The following is a 26,314-nucleotide window of genomic DNA, read 5'->3' as shown; positions in this document are numbered from 1 at the left end:
GCGAATACGAAGTCAAATTTTGATATACTGCGCCTTGTATTTGAAAAAAAAAATGGAGTTCCTTAACTTTATTTACATAATTTGTGCAAAATGATTTCTGAATTTCAAGCAATATTTTAAAACGGATGTAATAAATAATGTAAGAAAGACAAATTTCAAATCTTTGTTTCAATAAATTCATCAATTTTATTGTAGGCCGCTGATATTGTCATAAGAGTTCTAACTGAAGACCAGTTTTCAATTCCTCTGTATGGATCGTCTGTTGCAATATCTATATCTTCTATGTGATTTGGTAGTCTCAGCCTGCAAAAAGGGAAAAGTAAGTATAGCTAGTTGGAAATAAATAAAAAGTTGTTACCTAATACAGTGCAAATACATTTGAGGGGGTTTATTATCTTTCCTGTTACTATATGTAAAATCTCCAACTATTGTATGGCCTACTGAAAAGCAGTGAACTCTTATTTGATGTCTCCTTCCAGTTATGGGTCGACATAAAACTTTCGTTGCAGGATACATATCAAATAATCCTTTTTCAATGGAAATTAATACCGTCCTTGCACACCGTGATTTACTACAGAATGCTGCTTCACTTATGGTGCACATTTTTTGTATGTCTTTATATCTTATGTCCTCTCCTGTACTTAAAACTTGTTAATTCATTGCCAAAAAACAAACACAAAAGCGAACCTATTGGAATGTTAATGTCCAGTATTTCTTCAGATAGAGATCCCCGCACTATAGCAATATAGTATTTTCTAGCCACCCTAGTTGAAAACACCTGTGATACAACTTTACAAGTTTTTTTATTTGTTGGAATACATAAAATTCCACTTGTGGCATAGTCTAGCCGATGAGGGTAGTAAAATTCATGATAAAGCTTGCTATTTGCTATATTTGGATATTTCCATTTAAGAAATGTTTGAACCGTCACCTAATTATGTTTAATAAAGTATTTTGTTATTAGGCCTTCCTATATACCATACCTCTTTACTGTTGTTGCTATTTATTTTAAAATCTGTACCTTTATTCACAATTAAAAAGTTTGAACTGGAATAAATAACTTTCGTTTTCGTCCTTCTAAATTGAAAGTACGATGTTAATAATGTTCCTATTTTTATTAAGAGGTAAAGGGGAATAAATAACGCTGCCATAATGAAAGTTGGGTACCTTAAATTTTACGGTAGGTTATAACCATATAACCACAGTAAAGCTAGGCTATGCTTTGAGCCACAGCATATTCTGCGAGTTTTGTAAGAATTGAGTAAGGACAATGAAAATTCCGGGGATATTGCGGGGCCATAAATTATGTGTAAGAGACTATTTTTATTTTTTGAAATGATCACTAAATTACTGATTTTTATAAGAACATAAAAACGGTTTATATGCTTTTGTATGTTTTTATTTATAAGTATGTAGGTATTTGATCACAGGAGTTTAAGAAAAAATATAATTTAAAATTAAGTACTTCAAATAAATATTCGTGTAAGAAATGAAAATTAACAAAGGTTTTTACGATATTTATAACAACATTTTAAAATATAACATATTTGAAACTTTTTCTATTTTCCAAAAATTGTTTAATTGCGTACAAAATTTAAAGCAGGGGACTATCATACATATTTCGAATTGTGGAAGCCTTTCAGGTTTTTCAACAATGTTCACAATTGTTACAAGTTTAACGATATGTGATTTTTATTTAATAATGAGTTTGTACAATGAGTTAATCTTTAGATTTTGAAGTTTCTTAGGCAAACTAATTTTTTTGTCGAATTTCGTTATATCGGTCTTCTCTGGTGCAAAATTCTCTGTAAAAAGCATCACTGCGGACTTGAAATAATGGTTTTCCGTCTCTTGGTATTACCGGAAAACAACACCAAAGGATAAATGCGACGAACGCTACGAAAGTTCCAACTAGTAAAATAACATCTTCCACAGTCTGAAAATACATCATCGGTTAGTCTTTATATATGCTTTCGCGAACCTTTAATTATATTTGGCGTTTCTATGTAAAACTAAAAATGTGGGATTACCATGCAGTAATAACAATTATTAACAATTACCGACTCTTTTCCCCAAAAAACATTGACGAACAACCATCCCAATTCTTCTATCGGCTTGAAGAGTTCGTTAACTACGTCATAAGAATACGACCCTTCGTTCATAATCATTATCGTGATGGTGTTCTACATTTTTAAGGATGTTGTTTGAGTTCAGCGGTCGTCATCGCGAGTAACATGTGACGGCTGCGGTTATTTATGAATGAATTCCGCGGGATGGTTTCCCCAAATTATTGATTTTGAGGATTCCTATGCATTAACCTGCCATCTGGTTGCTGCCTCTCGCTCTAAAATTCTTCTAATTGTGCTTTATGTTTCCGTTACGTTCGTCGGACCAAAACTTAACAGATGGAGCCACATGGACCGCCACACAATATGTGTAAAGAAATAATTGTTTGTTTTCCATTATTTTTTTTTATTTTTTGTATTTTCTTCTCCAATTTGTGCGCTTTAAGCTTTTAAAACTAATTAATCGATTCGTGTCAGTTTATTTTTCATTTTATCGCAGGGGATTCGAGGTCATTTGGAAAATGATTTCGAAATTAATTCCGCCGGGTCACCTTATTACTGACAAACAGGAGGCCTCTACTCGACAATACATTGGTCCTTCGTCTTTGCTTGTCCGGGGAAACTTTTACACGGTGCCCCGGCCCGTAATTGCTAGTGCGAACCTGAAAAGCACTCGACGTTTCCATGCCCTCTCAGCTTCCGCCTAATTAGAAAGAGAAAGGTACGCTACTTGTTATTTTGTATCTTTCGTATTCTGTTGTCGCCCCTCGAAACTAATTAATTTGTTTTTCAAAAAAATATTTTGCTGCGATATCTTTAATAAGGCCGAAGTCGATTTGATATCGCACAAAAAAAAATCGTCCTTCCCCGTCGAGCTGCTCACACAACGAAAAAATGTACGTCGTCAAAATAAAAAATATAATACTTATTGAGTAAGAGTTTTAATTATTTATATGGTAATTCCTGAAGTCTATATGTCGCGTACATAAAGCTCCCAATCGATTATGTGCCCAACGATATACAGGGTGTGGTACTGTTGATGAAACATATATTTTTTTCTTGACGCTGCGGCTTATCGGGTTATAAATCATTTTTGATCTTGAAAAATTGACATTATTGAACCGTGCAATGTTGTGTATTCCATTCCCATTTAGTTGATCTACCTGTGTTTAAAATTAGAATTATAAGAATAAAAATAATAAATATTTTATTTGCAATGTACAATCATATCAACCAAACACTAATTTCGACCTAAATATTGACAAAAAATGAGGATGAAAATCAATATTTACAAAGATGCTAGTTCGTTCCCCTTGTTAAAAGATAACAATGAAGAAATATACATGCGTGGTAAGCAACACCATACCTTACTGTGCAACAGTAATAGTGTTGTAAAGACTATAGATGTTCTACGAAAAACATCTTCTAAAAAACATTGAATTATATGTAGGTGGAGAAATGTAGCCGCGATATCCGCATATCGGTTCGGAATTTTAGTTTTCGTGACAAATACGAGGGACGTTCGGATCGTATTATGTAGCCGAGTGTAAATTCCTTCTGTCTGCCATACAAAGCCATTTGATATGGTCCAATTTATGAGACAGAGGCTGACAACGGCGGATACCATCTAGAAATCTTAAACAAGATTTTTAGACACCCTGAATTTTGTCTGAGTCAACCTCACCCAGGTATAGGCCGTGGACTGCGTCAGCAAAACTGAAGTGACTAACCACAAGGTAATCTGTTTTTTGGATTTTTTGAGTTTTCTATAGAAGAAGTTTTTTAGATTTCCATAATCGCGTTGAAAACAGTTGTTAACGTGAGGCTGAAACATTAAAGTTGAATCAAAAACTAAATCCAAGTTGCGACATGATTGTGTATATAGAATAGCGTTAATATTTATATGTTTATTTAGGCAGTATTTCCCAAAAATTAAATAAGTCGAATTAATTAAGAGGTTATGTTTTTGCGAAAATTCAAATAATCTAATCTAATAGCGAGGTGCTCGTTTAATTTTTTTTTAAGCTTGTGTGCCTTCTGGCAGTGATTTATCGAATTAATTATATTACAAGTATTACTAGAAAAGAAAAAGTCGTTCATTGGGATAGTTACTTATGAGTTCAACTGCTGTATCCCCAAATCCAATATAGTGAAAAATTGACAAAAGTGACTTATAATTTACTCTATCAAAGGCTTTACTAAAGTCAATAAGAATCAGAATTGTTGCTTTACCTCTGTCAATCGTACGAATTATATCATTATATATGGAAAACAGCAGAATAGGCAGAATACTTATAAGTCTGAAATCATTATAGGTTACTAGATTTTACTTTTTGTTGTTGAGATTTCGATAGTCTTTCAACAGTTTCTAGAACATCACGGATCACTCCTTAAGGTGGTCTATAAAAAAAACCAACAACATAGGTCTTACCAAGAATTGTAGTTATTATTCGGCGGTCGTGTGTTTGTTAAAAAAATGACATGACACTTCAATACGAAATATAAGAATACTTCATCTTCCATCGTGTTGCTATGGATTAAACTGCAAGGAATGGGTCACATTTAAAATGCAAGACGTTGAAACGTTCTTGCAAGAGTTAATGAAGAAAGTATGTGGGAAGCTGACCATATACAAAGAAACACTGTAGAGCCCCTCATTTACCGCTATGATCGGAACACGATTAAAATTCTCAAATGAAGTTGTATCGCAAATAGTAGATTTTTTTAAATAATATTTATTACAATTTATTTATTTTCATATTATACTTACCTCCATATGTATTTATTATTTATGTATAATTTATATCTCAATTATTTGTCCGCTATAATTATTATCTTGTATAATTATCATTATATTTATTATTCTATTAAAGTATATGTAGTCTTTCTATTGTATGCAAATTAAAACCGTTCGAGTTGTGTACATCTTAAAAAATGCAATACGGAATATAACGGTACGATTTGTGATGGCATTGGTGGCAATCAAATGCCAGACAGAATAAAATAGATTGTTCATCTTGCTTTCACTTTCACTTCAGCAGAAGTTGTTCCGCCCTAAATGTCTATTTGATCAATGCAAGACAGCCGTCACTAACGATCACGATTTTATTACTTGGGAGTAAGAGAGGCAGAATAAGTTGTATTTGGTATTTATTAATTTAACTAACACACTCACACTCAGATCAGGGTGTGTTCCTTAATGATTAGCGAATATTTAAGTAGGTGAGTCTGCATGTTACAGTTGTCCGAAAACTCTGTCCATATAATAAAAATTTAAAAAATACTAAAAACATCGGAAAATTAAAAGAAACATATCATACCGTATAAAATATTTTTTCTACTCCCGTCTGTACCTAATTACACACCGATCTAGCGTGTGTGACTTTACCACGTCAGTTTTATTTCCCTAGGATCCGAGCCACTTCGGACAATTCTGATATTTTATGGCACGAGTTTGAGAGCAATCGGATGTTTTCGGAGATATTTCCAACGCCTTGAATTTTGACGTTTGTCAATTCAGACAGTCATGTCAGTGAATGTATTCGTGTTGTTTTGCGAAAATATACCCAACAACTAACAGTCGTAGAAAAAGTATAATATGCAACACGTTCGGTAAAAATTTTAAGTCACTCGTATATCAAACACTCACTCCGCTGCGCCCCGCTAGTGTCAAACTCGTGAGTCAAATGCCGTTTACCGCACTTGTTGTATAATGTACTATTCCATAGCAGAGCCAACTACCAGAAAATCATCTTTCGTCTACATTAATAACAGTGGTGGTACCGTTATATCAAGTGTGTTTTTTCCTAGTATTCTTTTATTATATTTTTTGTATGTGCTATACAACTGATCCAATTTTTTTTTGGTAGCTGTCTGGAGAGTTGCCTTCCAAACAGATACTACTGCAGTATCATCGTTCCTTGCCTCGCTTACAATATTTTCATTAAAAATATTCCGAAATTAAATATACAATGGTAAGGAGACTATCTGAAAACTTGATAGCAAATGGCAAGTTTGTTTTGTAATTTTTGACAATTTTTAATAACTCACATTTTAGATAATTTTCTGGGTAATTAAACCGCTTACTGCGCAGCCAATTGATAATTTCTTCTTTTCTTGTTGATGCATTTGGTATAGTTTCACTAAGTCTAGAGTGATATCGTGCATTATCCATAATAATTAAACACGGCCTTTCGAGTTTCGGCAATAGTTGTTCAACCCCTGTTTTGTAGTGGAAACTACTGTAATTACTCGGTAATTGGTGCTATCTCCGCCGACTGTACTACACCGGGGCGTAATGGACGAATGTAGAACACTAGCAGGAAAATGGGTGGGTTTTGCCATTCTTAGTATACGATTGGAAGCAGCTCTCTTGGTTTATCATTGCTATTTACTTGAACTTTATGATATAATCCTTAAGTTATCCACCCTGTTATTGAACATTTACATTTTATTACTCTTTCGTATTAATAAAGTCTTAAGCGAAGCAATTTTAATTTTATTTTCCTTGAAAAAATGTATACTTCATTTTTGTTCGCATTTAACGAGTTTTAGGTGCCAAACCGTTTAATGGCGGAGTGACAACAGAAAGCGCCGCGTTTAGAAATGAAACAAAGCGAGAAAACAAATTATTAATTTTTATTTTCTGCGTTGGTATACAAATTTTATTACAGCCTTTGTGCTCACGACGCTAAAAAAATAACGCAAAACAGTCTTATTATAACGACGAACTATCATAGTACTATTGGAATATTCATTAAAATACTTTGACTAATAAATAGAATATACTGATCCGTTCACGTGCCGCATACGTGCAGGGCGTCTCGCTTTACTATTTATTTTTCCACCCCGCAAATATGTTTTGTTCGTCTAATTGTTTTTATTTACGTGCCGTTCGATTCGTTTGCGTTTCGTTATTAAAAACAACACACCCACGACGGTGATGAGGGTGACGTAGACCACGCATGCGTTAATCGCAGCCGATGCCCAATTGTTCGGGCCGTGTTCGGCGATTCGTATTTTCTCTCCATCGTCGTTCGCCGCCCTCGGCGCTCTTTGCAACGTAAAATCCGGCGATGGTTCGCAACCGGACTCCCTTACGTACTTCGCCCACGTGCGATTCGTAGTCGACACCGTGCGTTGCTGCTTGAACGGTTTCCGTCCCGTCGCAGTTTTATTCATCACCAACGGCAACGGCACTTTTTCGTCGTAATTACACACCAGCAACCTCTTGCGTTTGGTTTTGCCGACGGTGACGTCGGCAGCGCCGAGAGTCGAGCCCTCCAAGACCCCCAGGTCTCCTTTTTGCATACGAGCCCAGTCCCACAGATCCGCTACGGCGCAGTCGCACTTCCACGGGTTTCCGATCAGTTTGAGTTTGATCACTTGCGGATTGAGGGACAGTTGTTTAGGCGAGAACGTGGTAAGGTTGTTGTACGTCAAGTCCAAGACTTCGAGTTTGGGCAGCAGTTCTAAAAAGCGCATGTCGGTGGGCGCGGTAAAAAAATTCCCCGCCAACGTCAAGCTCGTAATGTTCCTCGTCCAATAGAACGCTTCGGGCGGTAAGAATGTCAAATTGCAGTTGCTAAGGTCCAAAGTTTGCAGACGGGATAGTTGTTTGGGAAGGAGCGGCCCTGTTTTGGACACGCGTAGCGGGTTTCCGGCCAACTGAAGTTCCGTCAAGTTGGTGTAAGTGAGGTTGTTGAAAAACAAGGTGGCATTGAGCGGGCGGCGCAGGCCGCAGAAGTTCAGCTCCAAACTTTCCAAGCGGGTCAGATTGCCGAACAGTCCGGCCTCGAGATTGTTGAGATCGTTACCTGACAAAATCAGTCGACGCATCGACGTCATCTTCGAGAAGGACGTGGGGGCGATGTGCGACAAGTTACTGTAGCCCATGTTTAGATATTCCAAAGTTTCCAGGGGTGCTAATAATTTAACGAACGCGTCGTTCAGCGGATTGTGAGATATGTCTAACTCCTGCAAACTTTTGAATTTATGGAACGTATCCGGCAAGCGTCTCAGGCCGCAGTTGCTCAAAGATAGTTTTTGCAAGTTGGTTAAAGGCGATAGCGCAACTAATAGATCGGACGCGAACAGGGTGTTGCCCGATAAGTAGAGGCTCCTTATTTTGGTCGCGTTCGCGAACGTATCCTCCGACAACGGCACCGTGAGGTTGCAATAGGACAGGTCGAGCGTGTCCAAGTTTTGCAAATTCTTTATCGTTTCACCGACATCCAGTCCGGACAGGTCGTTTTCGGCCAGAATCAACTTCCTCAGGTAGTGGTTTTTGTCGAACATGCTCTCGGACAGGTGGTATATGTGGGAATTCCTCAAACTCAGGTATTCGAGCAGTTGCAAATGGGAGAATACCGGCGCCCATTCGGTGTGTTTCACGAAATTGTTTCCGATTAGTTCCAAGGTTTTGAGATTCTGTTGCGCCACGAACGTATCGTCCGTAATTAGCGTTAAATTGCAATGATTCATCTTGAGCGTCTCCAGGCTTGTCAAAGGTTCGAACGCGCGGCTGTTTAGCAAGTTCAGCGGGTTCTCGGATAAATCCAAAGTAGTCAGGGCCGATATATTTTCGAAGAAGTGGTCGTTCAGGTATTTCAACGTGCAGTTACTGATATCCAAGTATAACAGGGTGCTTATCGACAAGAAAGGCCCTTCGACCGGCTCGAGTGGATTGTTCTGGAGTTCTAATGTTATAAATCCGGCCGAATCTCTGTAAATAATATTGCGAAATGCTTAGCATTTATTTATAGCGAAATATTCCGGACTATTCGGTATTGACTTACTCGAAAAGGTCGGGATCCACTTTACTGATACGGTTTCCCGAAAAATCTGCATCGATCAGGTAGTGCAAGCCTGGAAATAAAATTAATGGTAATATTTTTGGCGATTCGCAAAACTGACCGGGCTTGGCAAAATATAAACGCCCTAATTATCGTTTTGTTTTAATACGTAAGCAAATCGATAATTGAACTCGCGCATCCAAACAATAAACAAAATTGTTTTTTATTTTGCAACGACGACGGAACATAATTCTCGATATAATCGAGAATTAATTAGCTTATTTGCGGTACATAATGTCGGATAGACAGGGTGTCTCATCTCAACTTTTGGTCAGTACACCAAGACGAGGTCATTTCATTTTACTAAAAATGTGGCCAGACAAATATAACCGGTGCTCGTCAAATCTTCATTGAAGGCCTATTCCCGGGTATTAAGGTGCCTTTTAGAAAAGGTTTGTTAAAATTTCAGTGATCTATACAGGAATTATACTATGAGAAATTCGAATGTTTTTGAAGATAATTGTGGTTGAATGATAACGCATCTTTGAGAATACAAAAAATCATCACCAAAATTATTGAGTTGAAAATAGTTCGACAGTGATAAAGAAGGAACTACTACATATAGGAAATTTAGATGTACCAAAAAAACCTGAAGAAATTTTAAATACATATTAAGAAAATTTAAGGAAATATTTGGTGTATTCACTTTTGGATTATAAAAGGTGCCCGAATTATACGATATCGATACTAACTTTGGAATTTTAAATGGAACATGCTATATTTCATTGTATTGAAAAATTAGCATATTAAGAAAAGCTCCCAAAATAAATATTAAGCTAACTAGTAATATTCTGAAAAGGAATTTTTATACACAAGATTTAGGTTTAATGAAATTTTGTGATTTTTGAGTCTAGAATTATACGAAGTGCCTTCCTTTACTTCATATTATTGTATATTATAGTAAAACGCGCATAAAACCCTCTATATTTATTTAAACAGTACCGGAACGCTTAAATATCCCCAAAACTGCCTAAGCTGCAACGACAAAATTCAAAAATGCTAACGGCGATGGTGTCACATTTACCACTTTTACGTCACGCGTCATAATTTTGTTATTTTAATTGAAATGTAACGTGTCACAATTTCAAAATTTTGTTTCTATTAATTACTGAGCCACGATAACATCGCTTTTTCAGTAAAACTGCCAAAACTAAAACGATAAAATTCAATACGAGATGAGACCTTACAAAAAGAAATAGGGCATTTCATTAAAAATAACAAAATTATGACGTGTAACGTAAAATTGCTAAATCTGACAACATTGCTGTTAACATTTTTGAATTCTGCATGTTCAAAAATTCATAGATATTGAACTTTATCATTCCAGCTTTGGCAGTTTTTGAGATAATATAAATAATAAGCTAAAAACGCAATGAAATATAGGGTGTTCTATTTAAAATTAATCCAAAGAACTTTTGTATAAGAATTTTTTTCATAACTATTACACGGTTTGAGAAAAGCATATTAGTGAGCACTTTATGTGAGACAGTCGGTACATTTGGCACACCGGTGTTCGGTGTTCGTGAGTGGTTAACAAAGAACAATAGATCCATAACTTTGCGTTAAAATTGATACCAACAATGAAAGTGGCTTAAGCATTAAGCAAGAGATTTTATTACTCTACCCTTCTCTGAAAGAAAGAGTGGAAAGATTAGGAATAACCACAAAGAAATGGAACTGATCCTTTTGGCATGGCTACCTAGCGACGGCGAGGAAGAACCACCACAAGAAAGGGCTAAGGGAAAAATCGCGTTGTTTCCGGAGAACGTATAGCAAATTATGATTGAAGTTCAAACCTTGAAACGATTCCTTTTTGAGTTCGTTCATCGCGTTGTCGGCCATTTGCAGCCGTCTCATTTTGATGTCGGCGGGAAAAGGTTTGATTTCCGATATCAAATTGTCGTTCATGTCCAAGACGTAGACGTTCAAACTGAGCTCGTCGTATGGAATTTGCGTTAAATTACTGTTTGAACAGTCCGTCACCCAGTTGATGCGGAAATAATGACAATCGCAATCATCGGGACATTCCAGCTCGGCTTGTTCCCCGTTGAACGAGTATCCAGGTGAAAAGAAAACCGCAGACGCCAACATCAGATAATACCAAACCGGAGGCATTTTCGCTTTCTGAAAAAAGATAAAAATGTTTTCCGTGATTATTGGGACAGGCATTTTGTTCAATTCTGGGCGGAAAACAATTTGTCCGCTGTCTATGCAAATGCGTCATTAATAAAAGGGTAAATTCTAGTGGGAATTGGGAAGAATTCCTCCAACATGCGTAAAATTCGAACGATTTAATATTCGATTCACCGTCGAAATTCCTATCGCGCTACAAGTTAATGTTTTATTCATGGCGTACCATCGAGGAGTTAGTTTATTGCAATATTAAAATTGTAAAAATTCGTTCCGGTCGGAAAAATGTATTTTCATTTTCTGGAAACGTAATTTTCGCGCGGGGATCGATTACCGAGTAATTAAACCTAGTAATCGGTTGATAAATAAACGCGAGTCAGTCCCCGCCACCGATCGATCGTATTGATTACGAATTTAATGCTAGCAAGCAGATTTGCGTCCGAATGTTTCTTTTGATCGCCGCCATACAGATTCATACGGTCCAGTTAACTTAATTTGACGCATTTGATACGTTCCAATTCTTAAAAAGCAAATTACCGTATTGGCAATATCTCCGCTTACTTTTACGCCCGACGAAAAAGTTTAATATATAAATTCTAGGGCCAGTTTTGCCAATTAAATTTTGATTGTGTGTTGCGCTGTTCCCTAATTTTGTTAAATTTAACGCTTCGTTGCACACTGCCGTATATAATGAGAAATATTTACCGTTCGTTTTTTTTTGTATTATCATACGGGTTCGATTCTCTCGATTTTTGTGAAAATAAACCAAATTTTAGGATTTCCAAAACACGATCCATTATAGTTTTACGAGGTTTTCTTGATTTTTTGCATACTATACTTTTTCTACGACCGTTAGTTTTTGGGTACATTTTTATTTATTTTATTTATTTATTTATTTATTTATTTGGAAGCAATCGGATGTTTTCGGAGATTTTACGGCGCGGCTTGAATTTTGACGTTTGTCAATTCTGACGGTTATGTCAGTGAATGTAATATGCTCTCCTAAGCTTATAAATAGGCAATTCCACGAGAAATCAAAAAACTTCTTTGTAACTCCCTGGTTTTACCTCAGTTGAATAACTGCTATGCAATCTGTAACCCTTGTCTTGATTCAGTACTTAAAAGACGCGTATAAAAACTTCAAAACCTAAGGTTAATTTACGGAGTTTAAGGTCGGCACCGTATTTCAAATTACATGCTCCATATCTATTTAACAAAATCTCATTTAGAGTCTAGGTCTACTTACTTACTTAATTATTAAAATATAGCACGATTATGATTCATTACACACCGATATACTGTGCGGGAAACGTCGCTTTACCGGATCCGAGCCACTTCGGATATTTCCGGGATTTTACCGCACGGATTTGGGAGCAATCGGATGTTTTCGGAGATTTTACCGCACGGTTTGAATTTTGAAGTTTGTGAATTCTGACGGTCGGTCATGTCAGTGAATGTATTCGTGTTGTTTTGCAAAAATGTACCCAAAAACTAATACACAGAAAATTGTTATGCGATATATCACATACCGTTCGCATGAAATTTAATGGTTTTTACAGTTTTTATATTAATATCTTGCCAAGACCAATTATACCATTTTCAAATATCCATGTCTCATCAGCACAAAAAAAAACAAAATTGAAGGTTAGGACTCGCTTTTTCTTGCTTAAAAATTTAATCCCCCTAAAAGCTCTATCCTTGGATGATTTTTCTGTCCGAAGTGGGAAACGAAACTGACGTGGTAAAGTGACGCTTCCCGCACCCTAGATCGCTGTGTAATTAGGCATTTTACAGACAGGAGTAGAAAAAATAAATTACTTAATGACCAATTGTAAAAGTTAAATAAACAACATAAGGTTTTATGACAGATCCAATAATACATTCCTCTCTGTCTAACGTACACAGTTAAAAAAAAACGAGTAGGTTTAATAGGCAATTGGTAAATATATTGTTTGAATGGTACGAAACTTAGTAATCCGATAATCTGGTTTTATTTTTAATTTTTTAACGGTCGTAGAAAAAGTATAGTATGAAACTCTTTATCTCACTGGTTTATGAAAGATTCGCTCCGCTCGTGTCAAATAAACTCGTGACTCAAATACCGTTGACCGCACTTGTTGCATAATATACTATATTTCTTAACGATGAACAAAAAAAAATACAAAATTATATCACGAATTACATTGGTAGCAAAGGGCTAAGGAAGTCCAAAATTTAGCATAAAATTGTGGGAGTGGGATGGGATTAAGGAGAAGGAGGTATCTAAGTAAAGGATTAATAACGTCTAAAACGAAAATGAAATCTTGCTGGCATTCGTTTTGTTACCCAAAAGGCAATTTTTATTTTTGATTAATTATATTTGCAATTTGCAGTGAGAAATACCTTTTCAAATGCTCTTTTTTTGATGCCGTCGCACAGTAAGAAGACCCGGTCTACCGAGATTAAAATTGTGGACATCCGTTGGAAATCTAATTTCGTTCCCGCATTGAATGATTTTGCAATAGAATAACGGGGCGTGAAGTTTATATCGATTAAATATTTTCAACCAGCCTGACCGAACCAGATATGGTGAAACATGACTTCTATTTCTATTTCAAGAAAGGAGTTTTGAACTCAAAATAAATAAGAACTAAAAGTTCAGATTTTCACGAAATTATATATTTTGACATGACAATTGTTTCGACACAACCGTGTCTTTATCAAATGTTTTATACAATTGTGTGTGTTGTCGAAACAATTTCGTGAAAATATGAACTTTTAGTTCTTATTTATTTTGATAAATGGATTTTCATTAAGTAAAAGCCACCTCAGTTCAATATTCGAGTTTTGAACTTTTTGAATTCGATACAAGGCATGAATACGCTATTACAATGATTAAACTGTGATAGTACTAGAGTATTGCAAAGAATCCTTTGAGTAGCGACGACTTCTATAAATTAGGTTATATATTAGATATTTTGATTTTCTGACTACTCCATTATTGATAAATGAAAGTCCTACGTCACACTAATGTAGCGTATTTTCTTCAGTTTGGAGTTTTTGTAGTTCAAACGAGGCATTTTGTAGACGTTATTTGTTTTGAACGACCAAAGTTATAATTGTTTTGATAGAAAACAGCGAAAATAACTATATTAATATTTAAAAAACATTTTTTTAAAAAGTATAGAAATGCGCACGTATCGAGGCGCAATGCAAATATTTTCTATATGTGCCTTGCAATTTTTAATTTATTTAATGCGTACTGTACGTTGTGCAATATTAATTTTTTATTGTGCGGTGTATCTGTTAACTAGGAGGAAATTGTGCCATTGACTACATCTATTCGACGCATACCTATGTGTTGCCTTGCTTTCTGTGCTGTATTATTTGCTAATAACGTATGTATGTATGTATGTATAACCTTTATATTACCACACGACGGGAAATTATGATTTTCTTACGCGACGTTCGGGGCTTAGAATTTAATTAATGTTGGAACAAGAAGTTGGAAGACCACGTACTTCAGATACGTGTTCCCCGGAATGACACAATGACACCGGTGCAGGCATTAATATGTAGCGAAGAACAATTTCCTTCGACTCGGCACAGGTGCGATTTCAGTATTCTGGTTCTGGTTATAACATCCTCGATGTTAATCGCGTCTTTCCCTCCACGTATCGTTCCTAATACGCGTTTACCAATTAATTCCAATAATTTAATGAATTAATGAATTAGCAGCTTCCAGGCGTAACGCGTGCACACGAGATTTTATTAAATAATAGCCGAGTGGAAGAAAAATACGTATAAACTTTTAAATCCGCTTAATGCAGAAGGCCGGTCCCGCTTGCTTGACCGTTCAACTCGGCATTGTCGAATACGAATTTAAAGGATTTCATTTTATTTACAAAAAGGTTTCATTCATTCAACCTAAAGGAAATTTTTAAACAAGAGAGACGTTATATTTAGCTCTTAGACTCAGAGAGTCTCGTCTTGTCTGCTATTAACTATTGCGACATTGTTTACTTTCTATGCCTTGATAACTGCACTGCAATTCATGTTGTAGGTTTATTTAGGGGTTCCGTAAATATGATGAATAAATTAGGACGGCTGAGGATTAATAAGGTATTTACGTGAAAAATTTACTGAATTTTTAAACAAGTCTCTTCTTCTCTTGTTCGTTCGTTCGTTTAGGAGAACTTTTATCTCTAATTCTGTTGTTACATTTACAGTAATATGAATGACGATTTGAAAAAAATCTCTGTTGACATTTTCCGAGATTAAACTAAAGCCTCTAAAACTCTCCTCTTAAAGTAAAAAATATATATATTTTGCTATTAAATATTTTTATTTTTTTTATTTGTAAAAAAAAATATTATAATTATGCCGTAAATGTAACCTTTGGTTGATAAAGTCCTGTTATTATTATTACTGTTTAATTTTCGATTATTTTTTAATATCTTCAAGCAATCTGCATTGGAAAATAACTCCGGTGTATTTAACTTGGGGAATCCTTCCGCGTTTTGCAAGTGCAAGCTCGAGCGATAGTAAGCGGATTTACACATATTTTTCTGAATAAAATTGAGCAAAATACATTCAGTAATTGAGTCGATATTTTATAATTTTATGTAAATTTCCCAGAATTAGAGGGTCGGAAAGTATTAAAAATAACTCGTAGTGGAAAATGAGGGTTTCCTTGGAAGATCTGTGGAATGATGAGATTTTTGAGTTAAGGTCATACCATCATAATTAGAGTGGTCACAGCAAATTAATACCTAAATAAATGAATAGTCTGTGCATTTTAATATTTTGCATACATTCACAGCGTTTTGTTTAAACAATGGTTAGTCATTTTTCGAATAGTTTTATGATTCACCGCATTCCCGTTCCGACTTTTCAGTCAAAAGTAACAATGCGACATTCAAGGTTCTGGTAAAAGCATTTTTAAAGTTTATTCATCGCGCTATCAAAGTTATGCGTCGTTGCCATGCTTCTAACTCCGTTCGACTAGACTGAAAAACGCATTAAAAGTTGCCGCGATATCTTCTCGGATTCTAAAGGGCATTTCATGCACTGTTAGATAGCGAAATGCAGATATTTGCTGAATTAAAGCCGCCACTTTGGGTTTTTACGATTTCACTCCCCAAATAAGGTAGTTTTGTTTTTTTTTTCAGTCGAGGCGCCTTGTCGGAAAAATAACGGACGCTAAAAAAAGATGAGCGAATTTACTCGAAGCCTTTACAAAATGTGAAGATTTTTGAGCGGCCCTTTTTAATTTTTTTAATAGCTTTTGAACTGATTCTGCTACTTGGTTAAAAGTGTAAATAAAAAGCACACTTTAAATAGACGCTGTCACGTATAGAACTTACAGTTCTAAAAGTAAAAGTTTTGAAGCAGCGCCGGATTTACATTCCCGGGAATCCCAGGGCACTCAAAAATCGCCCCCCCCCTTGAGAGCTTTTGCCTCTTTTTATTGTTAAAAAACGAACGAGTATAATAGGATATTTATTTTAAGAAAAGTATACCTTCTTAATAAATTGAACTGAAAAGTAGGTATCTAAATGTTTTATTCAATATCAAAATATATAAGTGTATCAAAAGTCGAGGAAACAAAAATATACACAAATAAGTATTTTTTTTTATAAAGAATGCCATTTTCTTGATTTGGAATTAAAAAATTTCTCAATAATAGAATCTGTATTTTTCTTTTTATTTGATTTTAAAACAGAAAATAATCTTTCTCCTTACTCGCAGGAATTGAGTAAATTGTGTAAATACTAGAAAACACTGTGCTGAAGTAAAATTGATTTTCTCTTTAGCTTTATTTACAGATGATTTAAAAATAAAGCATCCTTCTCCTTGTTATTACTACGTAAATAGACACATAATTTTATTTCAGAAAAACGTTAACAAGGTAGATTTTTGTGTAAGCTTTTAATTTAACTCTTTTCAAAAAATTATATCCTAACGATAACATTTTAGCGAGTATCTGATAAAACTTTTTGGTACTATGCAATTATTTTTGTGTAATTCGAATCCTTCTTTAATCCTTTAAATAAGCGAAAAAACTGATACTATGATATTAAGTCAATAAAACAATTCTAAATAAGAAAAGACATCATAATACACTTTCAGAACACATATTTGACGTTGCCAGTAAAATGATCGACTAGTTACATGATATTTAAATTAAAATTAAATTTTTATTTTAAAGCTTTTTTGTGTACGCTGCGGGGCCCTACATCATTTAGGGCTCTAGGGCAGTTGCCCCTTTTGTTTTGTTTTGTGTTAGGAAGAGTTGCGAAATGCTGCTGCTCTGGTGTAGCGTCCGAATTAATAGAAAAGAGTACAGTGACGTCATCGTTTCCTGAGCAAAACTGTAATTCGCTAGCTTTACAGTCCTTACATACCATAAAAAACAATAGGTATTAATAGACTTCACTGTCGAAGTATTTATTTATGAAGTGCAACTTTTAAGCTGGAGCCGTGTGCTAAAACTGGTAGGACAATATTTAACTTCAATGCTCAAAAGTCTTGAAGAATCATAATAAGATTAGACCTAATTATAAAGTGTCGGTGCAGTGTGAGTACTTATGAACAAATATTCTCGAAATTAAACTCGAATCCGAACTTTTTAATTGGTTTTACGTTTAACCCGATATCTTGATGGTAATTAGAAAAGTTTCGTCTTTGCAGTAGGAACACGAAAAATGTACACCGCGCATTTTGATTTCCGCATCGGTTGTGCGATCGGAAATAAAGGAAATAAAGATAGCGGTCGCGCCGTTGTTTGCAGTTTTAAAATTAATTAGACGCCGAACCAGATTCAATTAAAAAAAATTAAACTATCCTCGTTGCTATACGCGCGCGCGTGTGTGCGTGAGAGGAAGAGAGAGAGAGAGAAGTCGGCCATTGGCAGATAATCGATACCGTGAAAAAAAGTTCGCTGCGAATATCCAAATTTAATTTAATTTTAGGGTCATTTGGACTTTTACAAAACTGGCCTACAACGTTACTTCCAGCTGCAGATTTAACTATTTTTTGGATTCCCTATCATCGCTTTAAAGTATGATTCGTTTCTATTTTTACGCAAAACATCGGGAAATAGAGGAGAATTATGTACCGAAAACCTCTCTAATTGCGAATTCCGCATCGCGGGAAGTGATAACTAATTACAGAGAGATGAGGAAAGATCGTTAACGCTGTTTCGGTTTATTAGGCCTAAAATTGTTAAAATCGATCTCATAATTGGCAATTTAAGTTAAATGCGTCTAGGGCATCATGTTTGGGGTTCGGTTAAAGCCCGAATCTCTGTGTCATTAACTCATTTAATATATAGGGTATTCCAAAAAAAAATGTGTAAAACAATATTTTTATCTTTTTTGTTAAAAATTAAAATAGAAAAATAAACTATTACGGAAGTTTACTATTAACGAAAGACACTGCATAGTTTTTTTTTAAATCGTTTATCTTGATTTAAAGAAAAATTTACGGAATGACAAATGACAGTTTCATTGCGTATCGGCAAAAGAAGAATTATTTGCTCTCAAACAGTTTTATTTTGTATTTTATCAATCATCTCGTAAAGAATTACATTTTAAAAATAGTTTGTTATAAACATTTCTGAAACTAATTGATTAGTCATGTGTCAATTATGAATAAATGAATGGAATACCTTCTTACAAAACATTTTATTGAATCAATATAACTCAATTAAAAACATGCATTGCTTTAGCCTTAATTTCTTTAGTTGGAAACGGTATGTATTGTGAAAAAATAAAACAAAATAAAAATTTTTTTCTTTATATCAATATCAATATAATTCAAACTCATTAAAAATATTGTAATAATGTATTGTAATATTTTATTGTTCTATTTTCGTTTATAAGATATCTCTAAAGGTTAGATTTTGATCAAACATTTATATAACAAACTACCCATTATTTAAAGCAAGGAAGCACTCCCGTAAGTTTTTCGATTTTTTTTGAAACTTATCTTGAATGAATCTGAATGAAATGATCTACTTGCCTTGTCTTAAAGGCGCTACCGCAAAACTACGTAAAAAAGTATATGTGCTAATGCTTGCCCGCTTAAAAAATGACTAGTGCTGGAAAGTGCGGTTTTCAATACAATATTTGCCAAAAATATTAACAGGATCTTTGGCACCAATTTGCGTGACTGAAAATGTTGACATTTCGAAATATATAATTTAATTATACTAAATTTTTTAAGTGAACAATGTTTTGCGATGAGTTAATCCGGATATTTAATAATGGCCAGTTTCTATTAAAATATATTTTACTTTATTAACGTTTTGTGTTCGTGAGATTTTTTAAACTAATTTCGACGATTTAATTAAACAAGTATATAATTCAGTCATTAAAAGTTAGGAATTAATTTAGGTCTAGCACTAAGCAAATGCTACATAGGTTGCAACGGGAGGTATTTAAACCGGACGCCCTTGGGATGTATATGAATGAATATTTGCGTTGTCCGACTTTACTATATTCGTAATTTAGTACTGTTATGTATATGGACCAGTGTACCAATTTTGATAAAAGCATTCAATTGACTTACATGAAATAAAGACACTACAATGGTAACTGCAATTTTGCTGTTACGCGCCATCAACGTGGAGGTTATTTGGTCAGTAATTTGCCGTTGATGGGAGTGAATTTGTTTATTAGACATGAGGAATTAACCTACTGTCATAATCCAAGACGGATCGCCAATCTGAACCCGATTGTGTAAATATAACTTGAAATATTCGACCGGCAAAATCACCTTCATTAAGTCAACCATTCATCGTTTTTCTGCTATAGAGAACAATCACCAAAGGCGTACGTGTGCTCGCGTCTGTGTGCGTGCGCGTGTCGTTTTAAAAAAAAATGTATTCTTCACTGAGGACACGCTTACTTTTGCTTACCTTTCCTTATCTTATATGTTGTTAAAGCACGTTTCTAAACAGCACTTGGCGCATGACTACACGCTATTAACACTGAACTGCACTGAAATGTTTGCTTTAAATGAATATCGACCCGTCCGCTCCTACTCGTGCAATATCGTGGAGTATACTCGACGTTGCCAGATTGTCCGAAATTTCCTCGAAAATCTGGTAGGAAAATATTGAAGGTCGGCCTTATCGAAAGAAAAGATAAATTGTTTTGCGTTTTTCAATAGAGATTCAATTCAGGGAAGAATTTAAGAAAAAAAAATCGGGAAGCGTCCACTTAAGCACGCTCCGGGGTAAACTTTAATTAAGAGCTTTTCTCTGAAGTGTTCGGTTTCTAAAACGCCACCCGCATAAAAAAAATTGCCGCGAGCGGCCAAACAGCTCGAGATTTAATTAAAAATGCCCGATTTAGTCGTTGATAGTTGCAGAAATGATCCGCATGTCGGTAATACGTGTCTATTCGCCAACATCGCATGGAGTGCTGTCCTTGTTTACGCTCAGTTCGTTTCAGAATCCCATACGATGTTGAATTAGGTGTCTTCCAAAACTCACGTACGTGTTTCTTCCGTGATAATTAATAATGAGGTCAATTAAAAAGAAACAGTAGATTGTTTTCCCTTTAAGTAAAAATACCCTGTGCAGTTAAATCTCGTTTCATCTAATATGATTAGCAGAAAGCAGAAACGGAAGCAAGAGTCGTTCGTTGTGCACCTGCCTCTAACTGGGCATCATTTACACAAAAAAGAGTTCCTTGACGGGATTTCCTATTTGCGTATAAATATTTTTGGGTGTTTAGGGTATCGCGTTACGTTCGGATGTGTCGACATTAAAAGTTCAAAAAAGTTTGCTCACGGGAAAAGTTTAGAGCATCTAACTTAAATATATATCTCGGAGAAGGTAATATAAACAACAAAGTTTCCCTCCTATGCCCCACATCATGAATTTTGCATATTTTGAAAGTTATATTAAAAGTAGAGCTATAATTGCTTCTTTGCCGCATAGGTTACTACTACCTACGATAAATCAAGCGTTGATATTTGCATTTTGTATATTCTTTATTATATTCATTATTTGAAAGTTTTGTAACATATATCATATAACGAAATATTTAGGTACAGAGTACAGAGTACAGCTTGATATACAGATAAATATGGACATGAACAGTACTTCGAATAAACCTAAATACATGAACTTTGTTTAATTTATACATATGCTTATAGGTGTGAAAATATTTTTTAGTATACCATGGTCCTGCAAAAATGGAAAACTGTTACGCGAACAGAAGCGACTTTCTATGGACTTTGGCGGAACATTTCATTTTAAACAGGTCCCTGCAAGAAGTTTTTTTATACTCCGAAATGGGATTTTCTACAATCGCTTGACAGCCCCATACTATTTGTTATTGCACCTTGAACTCATAATCTACTGATTAAAATATCGGCAAATAAAAACTATTTAACAATTGGAACGGGTTAAACACAATCGCGAATTCAACGTACAACACAAAACAAATGGAGTCCAGCGAAACTCATCATCATGGAAGATCATCATTTGTTTAATTTACATTATTTAATTAGGGCCAAAAATAGTATTTGTTATCAACATTGTTAAATACGCTGGTCTCTAGGCCTTTGGATGTGTATACCCATCCGTCGCATATAACCACGTCACCATAAACAATTAAAAAAATAGATATTTTAATCGTCACAATAAAAGAAACACGTTTCTTTATGCGTTATTTCATTTTCAACCTTCCCGTGTGAGAAATGTGGAGTTTTCATGAGGTGAGTCAAAGCAAGACTTAATTTGATCTCGGGACAATATATAGGCAATATGTGTACTTATCCAGGATATATCGAGCGATATATATTTCCCGGTTTTAAATAATAAAAGACTTACGACCCCCCTTTTTGAAGGATATATTGCCTCAGTATTTTACTCCAACGGCTCTCTTTTTGCCTCTTCTCTAAAAAGTTAAGTGGTATGCGCCAAAACGAGATAAATGCGTTGCAGAAAATTAGGGCTCAAGATAAATACAAAAGGATTTCTGTTTTGCGAAATTGGGGTGAATAAATAAGAACCATCACTTGTCAGGCAAGGCGCCCGATTTGAAAGCCGATGTAATTTGACAAAGAGTTCAGAGAGTTAGACGACCGGAACTCGCCGAGCGCGCACGACATGCCGCCATCATTGATTTTGCTTGATTCACGAAAGCCCCCCGTTATTACTCTTTTTTTTTGTAATATTACAATATCTATTTTTTGTATAAATACTTTAAAAAATATTTAACATGTTTGTTTACGAGTTACAATAAGGAAACTCATCGGTGAAATCATCTTATGGTACATAAAATTGAGGGCGTTTAAACGTAGACAATGTGAGGCCTCTCTCTGGTATCGTTTAATTGGTCGTATATGTTCATACTTCCATTACACTGCTGTGCATACGTATCCCACAGCGGCACGTGTTTGTATTTCTCCACTTGGCCGAATTCGTACGGTGTCGCTTTCCTCGGCGGCGGGCATGGGGGCGGTAGATTGTAGCAAGAGGGCCTTACGATTTTCGGTAGTTCCTTCTCGATTCCTTTTTTGGTTTTCCTCTTTGGTACGAAAAATAACACGCCGGCTATTATAGCTAAGATGAATATTAGAGTGCTCGATACCGAAACAATGGCCACCCACCCTATCGAGCAGTCCATCTGGCTTTGACTAGCTTGTATTAATTTCTTCCCGTTCAAGTCTTCCGGACTGACACACGTAACGTCGTTAACGTCTAGTTTCAAATCATTGGTTTTCTTCGCAAATATTGGATTGGGGGTTGTGGTTTCCACAGTGTGGCTGGAGTTGGTGCCAGCTTTTATTTCCGTTTCGCGTAACAAATTCCAAAGCCATCCCATCGAACAATTGCATTCCAAAGGATTGCCTCCAACTTTCAACTCTGTCAGCTGGTCTAACGGGAAATGGCTAGCTTCCAACGTCTTGATGGAATTGTACCTCACGGATATGTACCGCAGCTTCGGATTGCCGTGGAACAGCCGCGTGGGCAATTTTCGAATTTTGATATTGTAATCCATGCTTACTTTCTCCAATTTAATGTTGTCGACGAATGCCCGACCGTCTATGTATTCCAAATATTCCAGCTGATTCAGCGAGAGATATTTCAGATGAAAGAGACCTCTGAACGCGACTGCAGGCAAAGATTGAAACGAATTTCCGCTGATTTTCAAGTTCGTGAGTCTCGAAAGTTTCGCCAGTTGGGCCGTCGGTAGAGTCGTGAGGTTATTATCGCTCAAATCTAAACGATCTAGTTTCGGTAAGCTAGCGAACGCCGCTTCCTTTATATCGAAAATAATATTTTGCATTAACATGAGCGTGTGCAGTTCCGGTAAATTTGGCACTTTTTTCTCTTCGATCGTTTCGATTAGATTCCTGGATAACGAAAGATATTTTAAGCGGAGCAAATCCGATAACGCGCCAGGTATTTCCATAAACGAGTTGTCGTCCAAATGAAGTTCTTGCAAGTTAGTGTTCGATTCGAATAGACCGTCCTCGAAATAATCCAGCTGGTTACCGTTGACCTTCAGCACTTCCAACATCGGCAGCTCTTTAAACGAATTGGGAACGATACTTTCCAGTTGATTGTAACTGAGATCCAGGTGGGTGCATTGTTTCAAACCTTCGAACGTTTCCTTGCCGAGCGACTCTATCAAGTTGCTGCTCAAGTTTAAGTACTTTAAAGTGCGTTGGGTTCGAAAGTTGCCGTTCCCTAGGGATTTGATCTTGTTCCGCGATATATCGAGGGTAATGAGCTTCTCGTAAAACGAGAAGGTGTAGTGTAGTTGGACGATCTTGTTGTTCGCGAGGTCCATCGTGTGAAGTTCCGGATTGAGTTGGATCGGCACAACTTCTATTCCTGCTCCCGAACAGTTCGCCCTCAATATTTCGTTCTCGCATTTGCAACCGAAAGGACACAGTACACCACCAGCCGGATCGATAACTGATAGAAGACATATGATCGGTACAATGGTGGTTATCCACATCGGTTGGATCTTCTCATCATCCATGGCCAGGACACTGCATGGTCACTAGACCTGCAATAGAAAACACAAATATTAGTTTTTGAAACACAGAATGTCATAATAATAATTTTTATTGTGGTTTTGGATGCAAACCAATCAATTAGAATCCAAATCTAAACATAACCGCCTTATGGCGGTAATATTTATCAAATCGGTTAGTGCACCGTCCCGCTGTCGAATGCAATTTTTAGCGTAATAAATATTCGATCAGGGCGTTATATTTCTTTATTTATTTTCCATTTTCGTATGGCTTGAATATTCGATTGCCTTCGGCGTGTTGCATATTTACGATCACCAACACGCGTCGTATTAAATGCGGTTTTGAATTAAGACGGGGTTTTTTTTTTTCATCGAATCGGACCCGTCGAATTTTGAGACTCATTTAATAGGAAGCGGTTCTTTTTTATAACCGGGAAAAATCAATCGGATGAACGTAATTCACTTAACATAGACACAGTGAACTAGTTCGTTTGGAATCTAGCCAATTCCTTTATTGAACGTCTAAACTAATGCACATAATTTTATTGTCCTAATTTGATAAAATGCATCTATGTGATTAAAATGTCGTTGATCCCCAACCCGTCGAAATTAAAACCCGGTGGAATAAGTATGTGTTATTTGCATATTTTAAATATAATTTTGGAATTTATTTATTTATTTATATTTTACACGCCATTCAACAGGCCGACACAGGTACCCCATTATATAACTACGAGCTAAAGAAGTTTATATGGGTTTGTTTTAAATAAACTAAGACTTAACTGAAACATACCTATATCTATGCCGTTTTGAAGAACACGATTATTATAAGTCCTAGCACATCTTATTATAGGAGAGTTAGAAAAGTAATTCGACCTAAATCGCTCAATAGAAAACGTTCGCACTCGATATGGATTAGCGTTAAAGCTCAAGTAATTTATACAAAAAGAAGATTCCACAAGATTATTTACAACTTTGTAAAGAAAAGCAACATCGAAACAGTTTCATCGAGTTTCAAGCGACTTCAAATTGTTATATTTTAAGTTTTCTTCGTACGAATAAAAGTGCCGATCTCTGTTGTATCTAAAGTTTACTTTGTTAAAGAGTTTTTTTGTATACTTTCTACTCTGATGATATATTTATTATAAATACAGATATACTGAAAATATTTCCAAAAAGTGCGACCTTATTTCGAGTTGTTACTGTCTTGGGGCGAACTACAAATCTGCTATTCTGAAGTTATTGATATTTTTTGAAGCGATAGAGCCCAAACCATTTAACGAAAGACGCTTCAGTTACAAGTTTTTTCAATTAATTGACTACCCAGTGTATAGTTGCAAAAAATTAGGTTTAGTCTTGCGCGATTTCTAGAGCGGAATGTGCCTCGATTCGGAACAACGTTAAGATTTTTGAGTTCAAACGCTGTCGCAACCCCAGACGAAGCAAGCTCTTTGCGGATCTATTTTTAATGGCGAATAAAGTGCTTTATTAGCAGTAAGGCTGGTGGTGCCTCTTCTGTTTAGACAGGATCAAAATTAACAATAGGAGCGTGAAATGAGTTCGCCAAAACCTTTCCTCGACAACCGTGTCACGTGACGGCGATGTTTGCTCAATTTATAAATAATTGGCCGTTAGCTACAATATTTGTATGACGAATGTATGTAAGGTTAGTTTCCTTAGTCTGATTCTATTTACGTTGTCGGTCACAGGGATATAGGTAAACCTTGTCCAATAAAATTGGCAAGGGACGTGAAAGGAGGAGGATGATAGTTGTCCATATTGAAAACGAAGAGGGATTTTTTAAAGATGGTTTGCTAAATTTTCAGTCAGTCCATGAAGAGTATCTAGTGAAATTATAACGCAAATTCACGATTTATAGAGAATACTCTCTCTCTCTATATATATATATATATATATATATATATATATATATATATATATATATATATATATATATATATATATATATATATATATATATATATATATATATATATTCACGTATTGATTCACGGATGGAAAAATGTGATGACACTATACTCCGGGATATCATCCGTTCGCTCGTTGAACTCCGACTGGAATCCTGCATCCGACTGGAATCCTGCAAATCCTGCATCCGACTGGAATCCTGCAGACGTTTCGCCAAAATCTCACTTGGCATCTTCAATGCACGCGCTCCGAATATATATATATATATATATATATATATATATATATATATATATATATATATATATATATATATATATATATATATATATATATATATATATATATA

The 26,314-nt window shown here is 35.5% G+C and overlaps 4 protein-coding genes and 1 long non-coding RNA gene across 7 annotated transcripts; 1 reads left to right on the top strand and 4 right to left on the bottom strand.

The window, feature by feature from the left end:
• The first annotated feature begins 42 nt into the window (after positions 1–42).
• LOC132695490 (uncharacterized) lies at positions 43–2,964 on the top strand. The gene is made up of 3 exons (XR_009617842.1): positions 43–139; positions 196–319; positions 2,566–2,964. It is a non-coding gene; the product is annotated as an uncharacterized LOC132695490 (long non-coding RNA).
• Positions 116–1,190, bottom strand: LOC132695489 (RNA pseudouridylate synthase domain-containing protein 1-like). The gene is made up of 4 exons (XM_060659766.1): positions 984–1,190; positions 688–931; positions 359–635; positions 116–303 (listed from the first exon to the last, which is right to left on the bottom strand). Exons 1-4 carry the CDS (start codon positions 1,149–1,151, stop codon positions 156–158), a joined length of 837 nt encoding a protein of 278 aa, XP_060515749.1. The 5' UTR covers positions 1,152–1,190; the 3' UTR covers positions 116–155.
• On the bottom strand, positions 1,392–2,235 carry LOC132695673 (uncharacterized). 2 transcript variants are annotated; one of them, XM_060660078.1, is made up of 2 exons: positions 2,031–2,235; positions 1,392–1,936 (listed from the first exon to the last, which is right to left on the bottom strand). In XM_060660078.1, the coding sequence occupies exons 1-2, from the start codon at positions 2,166–2,168 to the stop codon at positions 1,754–1,756; spliced, it is 321 nt and encodes a 106-aa protein (XP_060516061.1). In that variant the 5' UTR covers positions 2,169–2,235; the 3' UTR covers positions 1,392–1,753. The 2 variants fall into 2 exon arrangements, with proteins under 2 accessions (XP_060516061.1, XP_060516062.1); XM_060660079.1 differs by having other exon boundaries at positions 2,061–2,235.
• A 3,722-nt stretch (positions 2,965–6,686) lies between the features above and the next one.
• On the bottom strand, positions 6,687–20,083 carry LOC132695853 (carboxypeptidase N subunit 2-like). Of its 2 annotated transcripts, none has more exons than XM_060660388.1 (4): positions 19,953–20,083; positions 10,717–11,044; positions 8,864–8,933; positions 6,687–8,790 (listed from the first exon to the last, which is right to left on the bottom strand). In XM_060660388.1, exons 2-4 carry the CDS (start codon positions 11,033–11,035, stop codon positions 6,936–6,938), a joined length of 2,244 nt encoding a protein of 747 aa, XP_060516371.1. In that variant the 5' UTR covers positions 11,036–11,044; positions 19,953–20,083; the 3' UTR covers positions 6,687–6,935. The 2 variants fall into 2 exon arrangements, with proteins under 2 accessions (XP_060516371.1, XP_060516369.1); XM_060660386.1 differs by lacking the exon at positions 19,953–20,083 and adding an exon at positions 19,604–19,824.
• Positions 20,084–21,023: 940 nt separating this feature from the next.
• On the bottom strand, positions 21,024–24,060 carry LOC132708536 (insulin-like growth factor-binding protein complex acid labile subunit; the record flags this gene model as incomplete). Its single annotated transcript, XM_060680884.1, has 1 exon — positions 21,024–24,060. A coding segment is annotated over one exon (1,719 nt), but the record flags the coding sequence as incomplete, so codon positions are not given.
• Positions 24,061–26,314: the final 2,254 nt, after the last annotated feature.

Source organism: Cylas formicarius, unplaced genomic scaffold (assembly GCF_029955315.1).
Source record: "Cylas formicarius isolate icCylForm1 unplaced genomic scaffold, icCylForm1.1 PGA_scaffold_12__32_contigs__length_19106922, whole genome shotgun sequence".
NCBI lineage: Eukaryota > Metazoa > Arthropoda > Insecta > Coleoptera > Brentidae > Cylas > Cylas formicarius.
The sequence above is the reverse complement of the archived record's forward strand: the minus strand, read 5'-3'. Positions and strand labels throughout refer to the sequence as shown.